The 18919-nt window shown below is 42.6% G+C and overlaps 1 protein-coding gene across 1 annotated transcript in view; it reads left to right on the top strand.

Moving 5' to 3' along the window:
• The window catches only part of LOC139413090 (follistatin-related protein 1-like), a 28333-nt gene that overhangs the window by 4122 nt on the left and 5292 nt on the right, over positions 1-18919 (top strand). The window contains exons 3-7 of the mRNA XM_071160142.1: positions 15235-15336; positions 15584-15713; positions 15982-16017; positions 16349-16479; positions 17094-17212. Of these exons, the coding sequence (XP_071016243.1) occupies positions 15235-15336; positions 15584-15713; positions 15982-16017; positions 16349-16479; positions 17094-17212 (518 nt within the window). The remainder of the gene's footprint in view (positions 1-15234; positions 15337-15583; positions 15714-15981; positions 16018-16348; positions 16480-17093; positions 17213-18919) is intronic.

The raw sequence follows: 18919 nt of genomic DNA, 5'->3' as shown, positions 1-18919 counted from the left end.
ACTCATGCAAATTATAATTGTGACAAAGTAAAAGTGTGAACGTAATAACCAGGACAACTGAAATCTACCGTCAAACTCAAGGTTTATTTGATAAACACACGGTAATGGGGGGGGAGCAGGAAAAGGGGCTGAGCTGGACCCAAGGAAAGAAACAAATATGCAAAAACATCCCTAAGCTAGACTAGCCTACTTTAACAACAGCTAACTAACCAAAAATACAGTGGGTGGTCCGCCCAGTTCTAACTAGTGTATTTAACAAAGTTCACCTACGGGTAGTGTATTCCCATGGGCGACTTGTCTTGGTTTCCCCTTTTCCCACCAGCAAACACCATAAGCAAAAACAATACTCACAGGAGATGACAAAGTGATTTGGAGGTGCTCAAACAAAAGAGAGGTTTAAGACACAACGAGAGAGTGAAACACAGATCTACATACATGGCATTTACTAAGAGATTGAGCTCCAGAGCAAACAAATGATGGGGTTTTTAAACCATGGGGAAGGAACTGTGATAGGGTAGGAAACAGGAGGAGGTGTGTCTTCTGATTGTTGATTGGATTGTTGACTGATTGGGGAGTGATGATTTTCACCTGTGAGGGGAGACGGAGAGAAAAGAAACACACACAGGATACACACACAGGATACTTGTATCCGTAACAAAGGCTATAGGCTGATTAGGCTGTTAGAGCCCGCCTTTTTGATCATGACATCACCTTGGCTTTTATTGGTTCAAACAGCTGTTAGGAACGAGACGGTCTATCTTAAACCGATCACTTTTAATACAGTGAATGAATTAAGAAATGAATTTGTCAGAGATGATCAAAGAATGAATGAGAGCCTGTGGAATGCCTGTTTATCCAAGATCTCATTAATGAAAGCTTTTAATACATAATGAATGATGCAAATCTGTCTACCAATATTCTAATTTAAATGCATGGAATTCTTTCAATGCTCATTTTAGAGCGTCAGACAAATAAAGAGAATACGTTCTACAGTAGCAGCTAGGACACTGCAAATTCAGCCGCAACTCCCAAGGAGATCTGTGAAGAGAACTGGAAAAGAGGGAGAATCAGAAAGGGTGTTCTCACATAGAATTTGTATCTAAACTTTTTTTTAACATGGGCCGAGTTGTCAGTGTTCAGGTTGAACGTGTGAGTGGAGGAAAATGCCGCGAGTTCTTTGGGTTAGAAGCTGGCCTTTTTGGATTCGAGCCGAGGCGTGAGAGAGCCTATGAGGAATTCACTGCCCCCCCCTTAACGCCCTGCTAGCTCAGGGAATCCATGTTTTTATTTATTTCTGCAAGCATACTGCTTGTTGGGAACGCAAAATTAAACAAGGAAGTAGAACAAACTCATTGCCAGCTTTGGAAACAACTGTGATTCATTACATAATGAAAGATATATGCGTTGACTCAATTCACTTTGTCAGGTACCATTTTAGGGGGGGTATAGCGACTATTATTAGTACCTATTGACCTATCTGATGCCCGAGTCAGGGTCTAAAACTGAGAGGTTAACAAGTCACAGTTGTCAAATAATCACTTTGTGCTAGTGTCTTCTAATCCCGCCTCTGTAGTTAACACAAAACCTGTGGTTAAGCAGCTGCTTCTTCTTGAAGATGTCTCGTAAAGACTGATATGGAGTTTACAAAGTTTCACTCCCAGCTGGGCCACCTCAGGCCAGATGTCCTCTTACAAGCCAGGGGCCACACAGGGTCACCTCCCCCATGATCAAAGCCCTCTGACCCCCCATTGTGGAAGTCTAGTATCCCCCTACCTCCCTCACCCTCCCGACAGCAGCTTACTGCCCAACATGGTGATGGTTTAACACACAGCTCAGACCCTTGTGCGTGCATGTGTATTAGGACTGGGAATTCACAGGGACCTCTCAATACGATATTATCACGATATGTATTGCGATTCTCACGATTCTATATGTATTGCAATTCGATGCTGTGATTTTATTGCGATTCGGTGTTTCAAACATATTGCTCACCATCTGCTGCAGACGAGAGAGCCATGATTAAAATGAGTTTTGATCAGTCATGGAAATGAAAGTGCTGGAAACAAATGGGCTCCCTATTTAGAAAGGAGATGGAGAACATGCTATAAAGGAACGTTTTGGCATAGCTACAGCAAACTAGCACAAAAATAATATTGCAATCTTGTTAAAACGATACGATATGATATATCGCCAAAAATAATATCCCAATATGTAATTGTATTGTTTTTTCCCCCATCACTAATGTGTATGTGCGCTCATACATGGGTGAGATCATTCCAGTGTGTGAGGGCATTTATTTGTGTGTACGTTCGTTTGGCGCGTGTGTGTGTGTGTGTGTGTGTGTGTGTGTGTGTGTGTGTGTGTGTGTGTGTGTGTGTGTGTGTGTGTGTGTGTGTGTGTGTGTGTGTGTGTGTGTGTGTGTGTGTGTAGGCTAAGCAGCAGGAGGTGGGCTGTGCAAGTGCTACATGGGTCAGCATAGCTGAGCATAGCTGGAGCTTGACCTGGGCAGGAATGCCTGGTATGTGGGGTGAGCTCTCTCATTTGGACCTAACCTGGGAGATTGACTATAGTAGAGGGAAAGAATGCTGTTCACTTTAGACACACTTATTAAGGCACGACTTAACTGATTGTTATTGATTTGTGTGTGTAGATTATACCAAAATCATGATGCTATGTAGATGGATCATGCAGTTACATGTAGTTCTGTACTGTATGGAAAGTAATTGCTGGAAAAAGTACCCAATTGTCATACTTGAGTAAAGGTACCTTAATAAATTACTCAAGTAAAAGTGAAAGTCACCCAGTGAAATACTACTTGATTCAAAGTCTAAGAGTATTTGGCTTTAAATATACTTAAGCAACACAAGTAAATGTAATTGCTCAAATATACTTAAGTATGAAACTTAAAAGTCTAAATCCTTTAAAGTTCCTTATATTATGCAAACCAGACGGCACAATTTCTTTTTTCTTGACATTATTTTGGCTACCATGGTTATGCCCCCACAGGATGACAATGCCCCCATCCACGGGGCACGAATGGTCACTGAATGGTTTGATGAGCATGAACACATTGTAAACCATATGCCATGGCCGTCTCAATCACCAGATCTAAACCCAATTGAACACTTATGGGACATTCTGGAGCGGCGCCTCAGACAGCGTTTTCCACCACCATCAACAAAACACCAAATGATACAATTTATCGTGGAAGAATGGTGTCGCATCCCTCCAATAGACTTCCAGACTCTTGTAGAATTTATGCCAAGGTGCTTTGAAGCTGTTCTGGCTTGTGGTCGTCCACCACCCTATTAAGGTACCAAGTTGGTGCCTCCTTCATTTTGGCAGTTACCCGCACATTCTCTCAGCAGGGAGACAAGAGGCCCTTCTTTGCTGTTTGTCCTTCTGTTCAGATGGATAAGGGCCCCTTCCCCAATAGCCACAGACACAGCCTTACATGAGACGGAGGTTACGGTGCAAAAACAACATTTCCTCTACCTCCATCTCAATTATTTTGTTGTCTGCCTGCAAAGGACTAATGGGACTCATATGTTCAGTACACTGTGGGCCTAGTGATTTGGGTCTTTGTGAGTTATGAAGTATAGACAATACACGCGCTCCTCTCATGGAAGGCACTTTAGAATGAAAGAGTATAATCAGTATAATATAGAGTACAATCAGCCTCTACAGCCTTTTTTACTGGCTTTCAAAGAGAAATATGACATTGGCAATGACATTTTATGTAAAGCCTTTTGAAGCTTTGGTGACAAAGGATCTTGAAGTTACAGATAGGGTGTGACTGGTTTGTCATTGAACGGTATCTGTCCATTACTCATCCAAAGCAGTCCACACACAGAGACAGACAGACAGGCAGGCAGACAGACAGACAGACAGACCTCGCCCTGCTTTAGAAAATATTTATTTGCCAAATAGGACGATGAAAGTGACACTTCCTTTGTTTGAATCGAAGGAAACCCATGTTTGTTTGTTTGTTTTTGGGACTGTTTCTTGTCTACAACTGGGCGCTGGAAGGTTTCTCCGAAGTGATCACTCACTGTTGTGTAGAATTGTGTACTCATTGTGTTTGCTCACAATCCGTCCACACTCACTTCCTGTGTTTGAGTCGTAACTAGTGTTGCTGGTGTGAACCTCACATAAACTCAGTGTTGGCCTTATAGTTCATTCTGTCTGTAAAATACCATTATCCAATATACAGTGCCTTGCGAAAGTATTCGGCCTCCTTGAACTTTTCAGGCTTCAAACATAAAGATATAAAACTGTATTTTTTTGTGAAGAATCAACAACAAGTGGGACACAATCATGAAGTGGAACGACATTTATTGGATATTTCAAACTTTTTAACAAATCAAAAACGGAAAAATTGGGCGTGCAAAATTATTCAGCCCCCTTAAGTTAATACTTTGTAGCGCCACCTTTTGCTGCAATTACAGCTGTAAGTCGCTTGGGGTATGTCTCTATCAGTTTTGCACATCGAGAGACTGACATTTTTTCCCATTCCTCCTTGCAAAACAGCTCGAGCTCAGTGAGGTTGGATGGAGAGCATTTGTGAACAGCAGTTGTCAGTTCTTTCCACAGATTCTCGATTGGATTCAGGTCTGGACTTTGACTTGGCCATTCTAACGCCTGGATATGTTTATTTTTGAACCATTCCATTGTAGATTTTGCTTTATGTTTTGGATCATTGTCTTGTTGGAAGACAAATCTCCTTCCCAGTCTCAGGTCTTTTGCAGACTCCATCAGGTTTTCTTCCAGAATGGTCCTGTATTTGGTTCCATCCATCTTCCTTGCTGAAGAAAAGCAGGCCCAAACCATGATGCTGCCACCACCATGTTTGACAGTGGTGATGGTGTGTTCAGGGTGATGAGCTGTGTTGCTTTTACGCCAAACATAACGTTTTGCATTGTTGCCAAAAAGTTCAATTTTGGTTTTATCTGACCAGAGCACCTTCTTCCACATGTTTGGTGTGTCTCCCAGGTGGCTTGTGGCAAACTTTAAACGACACTTTTAATGGATATCTTTAAGAAATGGCTTTCTTCTTGCCACTCTTCCATAAAGGCCAGATTTGTGCAATATACGACTGATTGTTGACCTATGGACAGAGTCTCCCACCTCAGCTGTAGATCTCTGCAGTTCATCCAGAGTGATCATGGGCCTCTTGGCTGCATCTTTGATCAGTCTTCTCCTTGTATTTGCTGAAAGTTTAGAGGGACGGCCAGGTCTTGGTAGATTTGCAGTGGTCTGATGTTTAAAGCTTGGGAAATCTTGTTGTATCCAAATCCGGCTTTAAACTTCTTCACAACACTATCTCGGACCTGCCTGGTGTGTTCCTTGTTCTTCATGATGCTCTCTGAGCTTTTAACGGACCTCTGAGACTATCACAGTGCAGGTGCATTTATACGGAGACTTGATTACACACAGGTGGATTGTATTTATCATCATTAGTCATTTAGGTCAACATTGGATCATTCAGAGATCCTCACTGAACTTCTGGAGAGAGTTTGCTGCACTGAAAGTAAAGGGGCTGAATAATTTTGCACGCTCAATTTTTCAGTTTTTGATTTGTTAAAAAACTTGGAAATATCCAATAAATGTCGTTCCACTTCATGATTGTGTCCCACTTGTTGTTGATTCTTCACAAAAAAATACAGTTTTATATCTTTATGTTTGAAGCCTGAAATGTGGCAAAAGGTCGCAAAGTTCAAGGGGGCCGAATACTTTCGCAAGGCACTGTATATCCAATAAATGGACCTTTGGTTGTCTGACGATGCATAGTCATTAGTCATAGTTTAGTGTAAGTCGTGGTCATCCCCACTACAGTACAGTCCCAAGTGATAACTCAATCATGGAGTTTTAGTCTTGGCACTGGTTTGAATATTTACCACAGTTGAAGAACACAGTCGCTCTCCTCACCCTGTGGAGTGACCAGGCCAGACCCATGTTTGCTGTCTGTCTCTCTGCTAAAGTAATCACTGTTCCCTGTGTGTTCTTTCCTGCCTGGCCTCTTCTAGGCCTCTCCCTCCAAATGACTCAAAGAAACAGTTATTATCCCTGGCATCTTCCCCTGAGGCCCCTCCGAAGGTGCTGGTGGAGCCAGAAGGTTTTTATTGTGACAGTAGGCAGTGTTGTGTAGAATTGTGTACCCGTTATGTTTTGCTCACAGTCCATTCACACTCACTTCCTCTGTTTGAGCCATATGGGCAAAGATGGTGGATAAATGAAGATCAGGGCGTTTACCATTGGGGGAAAATTGTCAGCCTCCCATAGATACCAATGCAATAGCAGCTGCGTCTGGTCTAGTTAGTTCAGTGACTTTCATTGAACCCGAAAAAGAAAAACAGGAAGAAAACAGCGATTGGGGTGTCTCGCTTCCTTTTCCGTCTCTGCTATGGGTCTCCAGTAGCTCTCTGGATACACCAGAGAGGAAGAGGCGATGCGAGAGCATTTACTCTGCCCAAAATCTGTCCACAAAAATAATATCAAGAAGTGAGGGATTTTGGTATGTAGGTCAATGAGAGAGTGTCGAATTTGGGGTTAACCGGAGTTAAGTTATACTCAGATAAGTAGGTCGTTTAGAAACGAGATTCCTTGGATAACAGATGAAAGGCTCTCTCCCCAACTGATTGGTTCTTCTAACCCTATTAAAGCCATGATTAGTTTGGTATGCCCCTGACTTACAGCTTTTTTTCCAGTGTCTTGACGTTGCCCTATAAAACAAGTTAGGATTCGATGGGAGAGTCACAGGTTGGACATGCTCCCAAATTCCTCATCTTGGCTCTGCAGGGGAATGTTTGCGCCCTCGTTTCCCTGAAGTGTCTTTCTTCTTGTTGTCTCCGGCTTACGCTATCTATCTCCCTCTGGACACATAAAGAGAGAAGTCAGTCCAGACCAGATGCTCCAGCTCCAGCAAATCTGTATGTGTGTGTTCAAGTGTGTGTTCAAGTGTGTACAGCTCCTCTGTTAGACAGCTCGAAGATGGATGTCTTTTTTTACCATCAGCTCTTGGCCTGTGGACCGACCCTGCCATAAATCTTCACGTGTACTAATTTCACGCCTGAGACAGGGGGTCTCGACCTGACCTGCATATCATACAGTGTGTGTGTGTGTGTGTGTGTGTGTGTGTGTGTGTGTGTGTGTGTGTGTGTGTGTGTGTGTGTGTGTGTGTGTGTGTCTGCGCGCGAGAGCGTGCACTTACTGTACGTGCGTGTGCATGTGTGTGTCAGGCCTAGGTTCAAATAGTATTCAAAATCATTTCAAATGTTGGGCTTGATTGGGCTTGCCTGGCTCAATGGAGCCGATAGAATCAAAAAAACTGCAAACCCTCTTGATTGTTTAGCTTAGGATACTTGTATAGAGCGAGAGAGATTGCACAAGACTGTTGGTCACTTGTCACTTTTTTCACTGCATATCTTTTGTCTGTGAAAATCTCAAAACACATGCCAGCCAAGCAGTGACATGCCAGCCAAGCAGTGACATGCCAGCCAAGCAGTGACATGCCAGCCAAGCAGTGACATGCCAGCCAAGCAGTGACATGCCAGCAGATAGTTATGATTGTTACGTTCTTTTTGTAACAGTATTTTGTATTGGAATTTCACAATTTCCACCCATATTAAGAGATACAACAACAGAGACAAAGCACACAAAAACAAGCACTCACTTACACATACCTGCGTATATATATATATATATATATATATATATATATATATATATACATATATACATACATACATACATACACACATACATACACACCCATACATACGTACACCATTTTCCTCTTCCCGCTCGGCGCTTCTCTCACCCCATCCCCATCATTGCGTCTCTCAATACATACATTTTAAACAAACTTACAAACAGAAATTAAACAAAAAAAGCTCAGTTTAAACCAATAAGTTAGGTTCCACACATGGAACGTGCAGTGTAATTCTGAAATACATAGATCACCACCATTCTAAGAGAATCCTTGTAGCATAATAGCTGATACCTCAGGTTCTAGGTCATTTAGATAAGGTTCCCATATTTTGTAGAACTGATCTGTTTTAGAATGCAATGTACATGTCAGATATTCCAGAGGCACCCATTCAAATAGTATCTTATGCCAATCTTTAATAGAAGGAACCTTATCACTAGTCCACTGTAAAAGGATGTTTTTCCTCGCTGCGAAGGTAAGGATGTTGTAAAGCCTCCTCTTACCCACAGAAGTAACATGCCTACTAGGGAGACCCAACAGTAAAGAAACTGGGTCCAATTCTAGATCGACCCCTAGGATCTTTTCAATTTCTGGCAGAACACCAGACCAGTATCTTTGTATTTTGGTACATGACCATAAACAATGTGTTAGGGTACCTGTATCAGTTTTGCATTTAAGACACTGAGGAGAAGAGGAAGTGGGGCTAAAAGCATGTCTGCGATTTGGGGATATATGCAATCTGTGTATTATTCTTAATTGGATTGCTCTAGTACGATTACATATAGATATTGTTTTTGCATATCTCCAAATGTCCTCCCACATCTCTTCGTCAATAGTAACAGACAATTCTTTCTCCCACACTTGTTTCACCCTCTGTGTGTTGACAGCAGAAAAGGACCTTAAAGTATCATAAAACAGACTTACAGACATTTTCCTTTGTGGTGAAAAAAAGCATTCTTTCAATGACAGACATATCAGGGTTACCAATTAAGGTGGTGCTCTTCAGAATATAATGTCTTACTTGTAGGAAGCGGAAAAAGTCCTCCTTTGGGAGTTGATATTTCTCGACCATCTGCTCAAATGACAATAAAATCTTATCAGCAAATAAGTCATTTAGTCTGCGTATGCCCATATTAAGCCAAAAGTGAAAGCAAGCATCCAACAATCCTGGACCAAAATCTGAGTTGTTAAGAATAGGGGTAAGAGCAGAGGTTAGTTTGGACCTTCCCAGGAAGCGTTGAACTGACCTCCATACTTTGAGTGTGTTAAGTGTAACGGGATTATTGCAGTGATCTTCTACAGACTTGAAACTTCTGAAAAATAAAAGATCCTGTAAGGGGTATTTTGAAAGAGAAGTCTCAATGTCTAACCAAATAGAGGAGTCATCGTTTGTGATCCAGTCAGAAATATAACATAGGTGGGCACACCACTGATAGAACCAGATATTGGGCAGATCCAAGCCACCCATAGAACTTGGCAGCTGCAATATTGCCATCTTAAGTCTTGGCTTGCGTTTACTCCATATAAAGAAACTTAGCCATCCATTTACATCCTTTATTACCTTATTGGAGAGTAATACTGGGATCATTTGGATTGGGTAAAGTAGTCTAGGTAAAATGTTCATTTTCAAGAGGGATATTCTACCCAACCAAGAAATCGGGAGAGAGTCATGGCACTCCAGATCCTGTCTTATTGTATCAAACAAGGGAACAAAATTGGCTTTGTACATTTCCTGGAATTTAGGAGTTACGAATATACCCAGATACATAAAACCTGAGGGAGACAATTTTAAAGGGAAGGGGGGAGAAGTATTAGGTACAGAGTGGCATAGCCTCTGATTTAGTTAAGTTAATCTTGTAGCCTGAGAATTCGCTGAATAATTCAATAATATTAATAAGAGATGTAATTGAAGTCTCGGGACTAGAGATGAATATCAGGACATCATCAGCATACAAGCTTATTTTATGGTGAACATCACCAATGAGCAGCCCCTGTATAGCAGGCGTTACCCTGATGGCCTCGGCCAGTGGTTCCAGAACGAGTGCAAAGAGGAGAGGGGACAAAGGACAGCCCTGTCTGGTACCTCTGTATATAGAGAAGCTATTTGACCTTAGCCCATTAGTAAGGACAGCAGCCTGAGGATCATCATATAAAACTTTCACCCATTTTATAAAGTTGTCCCCTAGACCAAATTTATTTAGAGCAAAGAATAGGTAAGACCACTCCACACGATCAAATGCTTTCTCAGCATCTAGGGAGAGCACAAGACCATCCATAGCACTTTGCTGGTAGGCTTGAATTACATTAAGAAGCCGCCCAACATTGTTGCATGACTTGCGGCCCTTAATGAAGCCAGTTTGGTCTCCTTTCACAATTAGTGGCAGTGAGTCCGATAATCTTGTGGCTAGAATTTTAGAAAGCAATTTTCTAACCACATTCAGAAGGTAAATTGGTCTGTACGAGGAACAAGACTCTGGACATTTTCCCTTTTTGAGAATAAGTGATATGTTGGCTTCTCTCAGCGTTTGAGGGAGCTGGTCATTTGAAAATGAGTGGTTAAACATATCACGCAATGGCTCAAGGATCAGGCCATGGAACTCTTTATAGAACTCACTACAAAACCAGTCTGACCCTGGGGCCTTACCATTTTGCAGATTCTTAATTGCGAACATTATCTCTTCCTCAGTAATAGGGGCATTAAGGAGAGACCTCTGTTCTTCGGAGATAGTAGGGAGCTCAATCTTACAAAATAAGTTCTCCATTAATTTGGGTGCATCCTTTGACGGTTCTGAGGCATAAAGGTTTGCATAAAAGTTCTTAAATGAGTCATTTATCAATTATATTTTAATATAAATGATTGCCATCAGAATCAGTAATAGTAGCAATTGACTGAGAGTCAGCTCTCTTTTTAGTTAGGTATGCCAAGTACTTTCCAGGCTTATCGCCATGTTCATATAGCTTTTGCCTGACAAATCTCTTTTTTTTTCAGCGTCCTGTGTTAGGAGAGAGTCCAACGTTGATCTAAGGACTGATATTTCCTTTAATAGGGCAGGAGTGGGAGTTGTAATGTAGTCCTTCTCTTTAGTTCCTAATTCACCCTCTAACGTTTTTTGCTTTTCACGCTTTTTCCATCTCTTAGTGGCTGTGTATGACATAATCAGACCCCTGGTGTACGCTTTACAGATTTCCCAAAGGAGCGAGGGGTTATCTGTTGATTGAGAGTTAACAGAGAAAAATGCTTTCAACTCTGCAATAAAATATGATGGGAATGTATGGTTTTTAAGAATGGTTGTATTCAACCTCCAATGTCTTGACAGATTGAATGCCCCGTTGAGTTTTATGTCCAGGATCACCTCCGCATGATCAGATATGACTATGCTTCCTATCCTAGGGGATGAAACAGACTGCAAAGACGTCCTGGGCATAGAAAAGTAATCTATTCTAGTCTGACATCCATGAGGTGCAGAGAAGAAAGTGAACTCTCTGTTGGAGGGATGAAAAGTTCTCCAAACATCAGCATACCCCCAGATCATCACAAATAGCTTTAAGTGACTTAGCTTGAGGATAGAGTGAAGCTATACCGCTGGGAAACTTATCAATAAGGGGGTTCAACAAACAATTCAAGTCTCCTCCAACCACTGCAGTGTCTGAGTTTAATTCTGAAAAGTCTAGAAATACCTTAGTGAGGAAATCAGGGGGGTGGGCAGGGGGAAGTAAATATTCATTATGGAAATGTTCTGCCCTTGTAAAGTACCATTAATTATAACAAAGCGACCAAATTTATCTTTCACACAATTCAAGACCTTAAGTGGTAAGTTATTTTTCACAAGAATTGCCACACCTCTACTTCTGGATGTAAATGATGAGAAAAACACTTGACCAAACCCCCCTTGTTGTAATTTCAGATGCTCCTTATCATACAAATGAGTTTCTTGCAACAGGACGATATCAATATTTTCTTTTTTCAAAAAAAGACAGTACCTTCTTCCTTTTAATGGGGTTATTTGCTCCCTCTAATGTTCCATGTACATACACGCAGTCCGTTACCTGCCATTGTATCTTGACCATTCAATATCCAGGCTGGATCCCACTGTAAAAGTGGGGTGGTACCTTTTTCCATGTGTTGAACTCTCCTCTATCTCACCGAGCATAAACAAACGATATGAACACTGAACTCGAACTATACTAAACCCAAAAATTTAACTTGTAAAGATCCAAAAGGGGGTTTTCCCACTAGCTAACATGCAGGGAATTTCAACTTTCCAATGTAGACTCTTAAGTCCGCATTGCCACTCAATAGCCTCATCCTTTATATATATGGACATGAAAATCAATAGAAGAAGATTGAGGCTCTTCCACCTAAAACCAAGCCTGGGCACCAATATAGATTCACACATATCTCAGCCTGAGCTGTAGCGGCTATTACTTTAGCAAGAAAAATAATAAAGATACGAATATTACTGAGCCGGAGTACGTGAGGACTCCGGCTCAGTAAAAATAAACAAAGTTATCCAATGCTGCTGAGGTGCAGCTTAAAAGTTATTTCCCCGAGAGAGTCAATAAACGCAGCAGCCTCTTCAGGTGTGTAGAGCTTTTTAGGCGATCCGTTGACCATAATCTTCAATGTGGCCGGGTACAACAGTGCGTAGTCCATCTTCATTCTCTTGAGTCGAGCCTTCGCCTCATCAAACGCTTTGCGTCTTCGTACAACCGCTGTGGAATGATCATTAAAGAATGACACCTTTGGACCTTTACGTTGACTACCATCAGAGCCGATGTTTCTAGCCGCATCCATGACGCGCTGCTTGTCGGTGAAGTTGTGGAACTTTATAACCACTGGCCGTGGGTTGGGACCGGGTATCGGTGCTTGAGAGAGATGGGCTCTGTCCAGCTTCACACGACCAGCCTTAGTGTCCATTTGTAGGTAGCCAGGGATCCATTCCTCAAATGTCTTTACTGAATGTGTTCCTTCATAATTTTCCGGCAGTCCCACAACACGAATATTGCATCTGCGTCCTCGATTATCCAAGTCGTCAATGTGCTCCGCCATTTCGCGCACCTGTTTCTCAAGTGCTTTTATCTTAGTGTCCATATGTAGTTGAAGTTTCCACTGTAGCAATTCTTCCTTCCGCCTCATCAACACGTTTGACAACCCTCTGTAGTTCAGCTGAATGGCCTGCTATTGCTTCCAAGACCGTTCTTATCTTAGCATCGATCACTTTAGTAATGTTATCAGTCATCTTTTGAATCACCAGGTCCATTGTGCCTGGATCCGCAATGGTGTTAGCTTCGCTAACGTTAGCTAGCTCCTCCTGCACATCTACAGGGATGGTGGTTTTGGTCGAGTTCTTAGTAGTTCTGTTGGACATATTGTCGGAGATTTTTGAGAAATAGCCATCAAGACTCATTGTAGGATAACTTATTTAGCCAATTCTACCACTTTTTCAAGCTAGGAGATTAATGTAAAAATATACATTTACAAATGCCACGGAAGCTCGCTGAAACACAGTGTTCTCGCTATGGCGCCATTTTGTCCCTCCCTGTGATTGTTAATTAAGTAGGGCTGTGTGGCCGGGCAGGAAGTGTAGCTGTGGCTGTGTGGACCCTAATGGGGATCCTAATAAAATACCAAAAAATATCAATGGTGAGAGGTCAGGGGTCAGGCAGCTGGTGATCTCTGACCCCCCCCCCCCCCCCCCCCCCCCCCCGTCATGCCATCTGTGACACCAGGCTGCAGTCTGTACATGGTCCCCCATTGGAACACCCTCATATATGCATAGAACATATAATATCTTATTGGTGACATGCAGATTCCAAATTGAAGGTATGGTATTGTGCTATACTGGAAGAATAGAAGGTCTCCCATTCACCATCCTGACCCACTACTCTTTTGTGGTGGAAGTTAGACCTCTTGGCTTCATAGCAGTCTTGTCCTTTCTCTGTTTACTTCATCTCTGGGCTGTTCAAAGGACCACCAAATGTTGAATTCACATAGATTATATCCGTTTTCCTGAATGGAAGGCCCTTTCTGGACAATGCTGTAGTGTGTCACTCACTGTTTTCCATTTGTTTGGAGGAATTTCCTGTTGTCTTCGTAATAGCAGAGCCTTGTGGGAAAGAGTTGACCCGTAAAGGAATAAATCCCTGTGGGGGGTTTACTATCCTTGTGGGGACTAGAAGTCCTCACAAGGATAGTAAAACAAGGAAAATACAGACAAGTGGGGACATTTCGAAGGCTATTTAGGCTTAAGGGTTAGGGTTATAAGTAGTTAGGGTTAGGAGTTCGGTTAAGGGTTAAGGGTTAGGAGTTAGGGAAAAGAGGATTTTGAACAGGAATCAATTGTTTGGTCCCCGCAAGTATAGTTAAACAAATGTGTGTGTGTGTATATATATATTATGTGTGTGTGTGTGGGTTTGTTTGTGTTATTTAGTCACCTGGACACTCCATGACATACTGGTCCAGTGTCTGTCTGTCTACCATCTTCCCTATAAAAGTGCTGGTGTCTTTTGTCTGACTGTGTTGTCTGAGAGAACATGTGTCGCTATGCGTGTGTGAGGGCATTTGCTGAAACATTGTTATGCTAAAGTCACTGTGGCTTAGCGGCCCTCGCTGTGAATGAAAGGTCACAGTTCAACGGGCTGTTCAGACTTCCATCTGCAACTGTGGGTCTGGATAACAGTCTGGAGGATTTAGATAGCAGACAAGGCCAACACACTTTTCTCTCTCTCTCTCTCTCTCTCTCTCTCTCTCTCTCTCTCTCTCTCTCTCTCTCTCTCTCTCTCTCTCTGTGTGTGTGTGTGTATGTGTTTGAGTGTAAAAAGTCTATATATATTGAAATGGCATGTAGTGTTTCTTAAAATGTAACATATATCAAGACATCATCATTCTGAAACAGAATGTAATGGTATACACATTAGAAAACCTACCGCCATTTAGTGGCAGCCTTCATGTAAGCATGCATGCATACGGTCTGTCTGTCTGTCTGTCTGTCTGTCTGTCTGTCTGTCTGTCTGTCTGTCTGTCTGTCTGTCTGTCTGTCTGTCTGTCTGTCTGTAAAATGTGGTCATTGAGCCATTGAGTAAAATGTGGTCACAAATACAATGTTATCTGACACAAGCCAAGTAGACCAGGTTCCAGTAAAATCACAAGTTTTCTGAATCTAACATTACTCAAGAATTGTATAATAATGCATGTTTCTCAAATAAACCTAAAATTACTGCAACCCGGTCAAATTTTATACCTGTAAATCTAGCTATTTTAGTCAACACTAGATGGCGGTGGCCACCTTCGAGAAGAACCCTTCCCTATTACTTATTACTGTAAATTCTTATGCATTTCCTTGGTGTTTCCTTGTATCTTTCAGATAATGTAGACTAGAAGAATGCATGTAAGAAGTGGAATGTCATCTCAATTTCTTTGCAGGAGGAGATGTTGATTTGTATTTATATAGATGTCCATACATCATCACACAAGTAGAAGGCATCAGATGTATAATCTCCCATGTCTTCTGTGTCTCTGCCTGGAGGAGGGGAAGAGCAAGTCCAGGGTGTGTGCCAATGTATTCTGTGGGGCTGGCAGGGAGTGTGCTGTGACAGAGAAAGGGGAACCTTCCTGCCTGTGCATCGAGGTGAGTCTTAGCCTACACACACACACACACACACACACACACACACACACACACACACACACACACACACACACACACACACACACACACACACACACACACACACGCAGGCATGCCTGCACTCTCACACACAAACACACACGGTACGCATGCATGCATTCTCACACATACACACACACACATTCCTGGCAAAGACCAAATGTCTCACTGCACAGATTGAAAATGCGTGCTCTCTCTCTGTCTTCAGCAATGTAAACCTCACAAGCGCTCTGTGTGTGGCAGTAATGGTAAGACGTACCGCAACCACTGTGAGCTCCACCGCGACGCCTGCCTGACCGGCCTCAAGATCCAGGTGTACCACGACGGACACTGTGAAGGTAGGGGACCCTGAAAAGAATCTCCAGGTTGTCTGAGGCATAGAAATATATTACTAGAATGGACAAAGCCCCTCAGACCATACACATTTCAATGAAACACATATGTACACTCAATATGACTGCTGGTCTTCCCATCACAGAGCTTTACCTTGAATAGGAAAGTCTGTGCTGGGAACTTTTTTTCTGTGTTCCAACGGACAATCTGCAATAAAGAGGAGATTAAGCGAAGTGTTTGCAGTTGTTTTGATTGTGTTGTGATTTCTTTCAGAGAAAAAGACAGACAAAGCTGTTGCTGCTAGCCCAAGTAAGTATACTGCTCAAGGTCATGAGGCCCATTGTCTCAGAGAGGTTAATGAATAATTGTTTAATGATAGCAGTAGGTTAATTTTATACTATCCTTGCATGCACTGTAGAATATACACTGTTGCATATTCCTTTACACTATCACACAACAGCTATGTGCTTAAGGGAAACACACACACACTCACACCCAGCCCCCACCCAACACACACACACAAACAGAAGTACTCTCACAGACTTAGTTCCAGTAGAAACACGCTGTAAATATGAGCGAGTCTGTATTCAGCTGTCTGCAGTACTGACCCTCTCTACTCTCTCCCTCTCTGCCTGTGTAGTCGTGTGCTACCTGGCCAACAGGAACGAGTTGCGCAGCCGGGTCACCCAGTGGCTGCAGAATGAGGTGGTCCCTGACGGCTGGTTCGCCAAGGGCTCCAACTTCTCCAACATCCTGCTCAAGTACTTTAAGGTAGGTTGGACTTGCGTGTTTGTGGGGTTGGGTGGGTGGTTAGGTGTCTGTGTGTGCGGGTGTGTGTGTGTGTGTGTGTGTGTGTGTGTGTGTGTGTGTGTGTGTGTGTGTGTGTGTGTGTGTGTGTGTGTGTGTGTGTGTGTGTGTGTGTGTGTGGAGAGGTAATGATACTTTCGTAGTTGAACTATTGCTGGAAAACTGCAAGGAAAAGTACCGGACAGCTCAAAGTATATAAAGTGGAGTGGAGTTGTATTTATTTCTTGCAGCAGCTCTACGGAGACAGAATCAGTTGAAAATTCACCGAGTTCTCCCCTTCTGTCAGTTAGTTATCTTGTTTGTTCTGTGGGCCAAGCTACACAGCATGGAAAACGCCCCACAGCAAGAACAGACTGTTTAACATTCTTCCCACTGCCCAGCACTTGAACACATAACAGCAGTTATGCAACAGCTCTCCTGCTCTGCCCCCCCCCCCCCACCCCCCCAAAGTCAAGATCATCTCCGCCTGTGTGGTTGACACTTCTCACAGAAAGCCCATAGAGCTCTGATGGTCGTCTCCGCCATTTCTTTTCATACTCAATCAAATTATAAAAATGTATGAATGACTATTCCTACAGGACTATGACAATGGAGACTCCCAGCTGGATTCCACTGAGTTCCTTAAGTTCCTCCAGCACAACGAAACAGCCATCAACATTACGTCATATGCTGACGAGGAGAACAACCGCCTGCTCAGGTGAGCCCCAACCACTGGCCCAGGGTCAGTAGCGCACAGCTGTCAATCATGACAGGTATAATGCATTCTAAAGGCATTGATAATGCATTGTAAGTCATGAGCAAGCATGACCCGATTATAATGTCTTATAATCATGTCATAATGATCCTGACTGAGCGCCAGACGTTTTGAGTCCGTATACATTTTCATATCAGTAAGTGTTACATACTGATATTTGCTGAGTGCAGTGCATTCACTTCAAGTAGTAGCAACACAAGGATTGTTTCTCTCAACATATTGGCATCTCGGTAATGTGGATTTCTGTATTGAATAAGAATACATACTTAAAAGACTAATGACTGTACCTGGCAATCATTTGTTTTCAATTGCTGCTTGAAGAGAATAATTCTCCACCAGCATATTATCATATTATAAATGGGGCTCATGACCTTTTTTTTTTTTTTACCTTTATTTAACTAGGCAAGTCAGTTAAGAACAAATTCTTATTTTCAATGACGGCCCAGGAACAGTGGGTTAACTGCCTGTTCAGGGGCAGAACGACAGATTTTGTACCTTGTCAGCTCGGGGGTTTGAACTTGCAACCTTCCGGTTACTAATTAGCAGGGTTTTAATTTCCAGCGCCAAATCAGGAACTTAACTTAAAAATAAGTTAAACAGCCATTTTCTGGGACTAACACTAATTTAATTCAATACATGGAGTACATGAAGCAATTGAAAGCAATGGAAAGGCCATGATGAAGCAACTGCTTGCACTGCTAATAGGTATTTGATTGAGTTCTTTCAGTGAATCGGTTATTGCCATATTGATATAAAACTACCGTATACAGAAGCAATGGCAACCTGTATAATACATCAATATATTGTCACGGGCGTCGTAAGAAGTGGACCAAAGTGCAGCATGGTGAGCGTACATATTCCTTTTATTTATAGAAATGTAGCCAACAAAACAAGCAACCGACCGTGAAGCTTAACTTCGACTATAATGCCTCTAACAAGGTCAACTACCCACAAACAACAGGGAAAGAAGGCTGCCTAAGTATGATTCCCAATCAGAGACAACGATAGACAGCTGTCCCTGATTGAGAACCATACCCGGCCAAAACAAAGAAATACAAAAACATAGAAAATAGAACATAGAATGCCCACCCAAATCACACCCTGACCAAACCAAAATAGAGACATAAAAAGCTCTAAGGTCAGGGCGTGACATATATGCTATTCAAATTCTGTGGAATTCAGTTGTTCAGTTCTTGCCCTAACTCTGATGTTGAACTGTTCAGTTGTTAGTATCTAATCACCCTGCTGCACCTTTGCAGCCATGGTGAGTGTGCTGTAGATTACTACAGTTGAGACTGTATGGAATCATCAAAAAATGTGATTGATTAGGATGAGGAATGTAGATTTGTTATATCACAGTTGTTTACATGGTGACCTCGAGACAGGGTGTACAGGGGCAGGGGGATGGGCGATTTGGGGGGGCTGAAAGTGCTGTTTTGGCAGTTCTGCAAAGGTTGAGGCGGCTTGTTTTGATGGGAAGTGGTGGTGGGTGTGGGTGGCAATGGGGCCGGTGCTCAGTGGCACCACACTGGCTGTCCCGTGGGACCATACCCCTCTCCCATGCATCATGGGTCTCGGAGCGGGCGCAGAGAGCGACACGGGGATTTGGGCAGTATCAACTCTCATTCATGTGTGGAATCTTCCTCCCAA

This window comes from Oncorhynchus clarkii, chromosome 7 (genome assembly GCF_045791955.1).
Source record: "Oncorhynchus clarkii lewisi isolate Uvic-CL-2024 chromosome 7, UVic_Ocla_1.0, whole genome shotgun sequence".
In the NCBI taxonomy this organism is placed as follows: Eukaryota; Metazoa; Chordata; class Actinopteri; order Salmoniformes; family Salmonidae; genus Oncorhynchus; species Oncorhynchus clarkii.
Note: the sequence above shows the minus strand (reverse complement) of the source record. Positions and strands in the feature narration are given on the sequence as shown.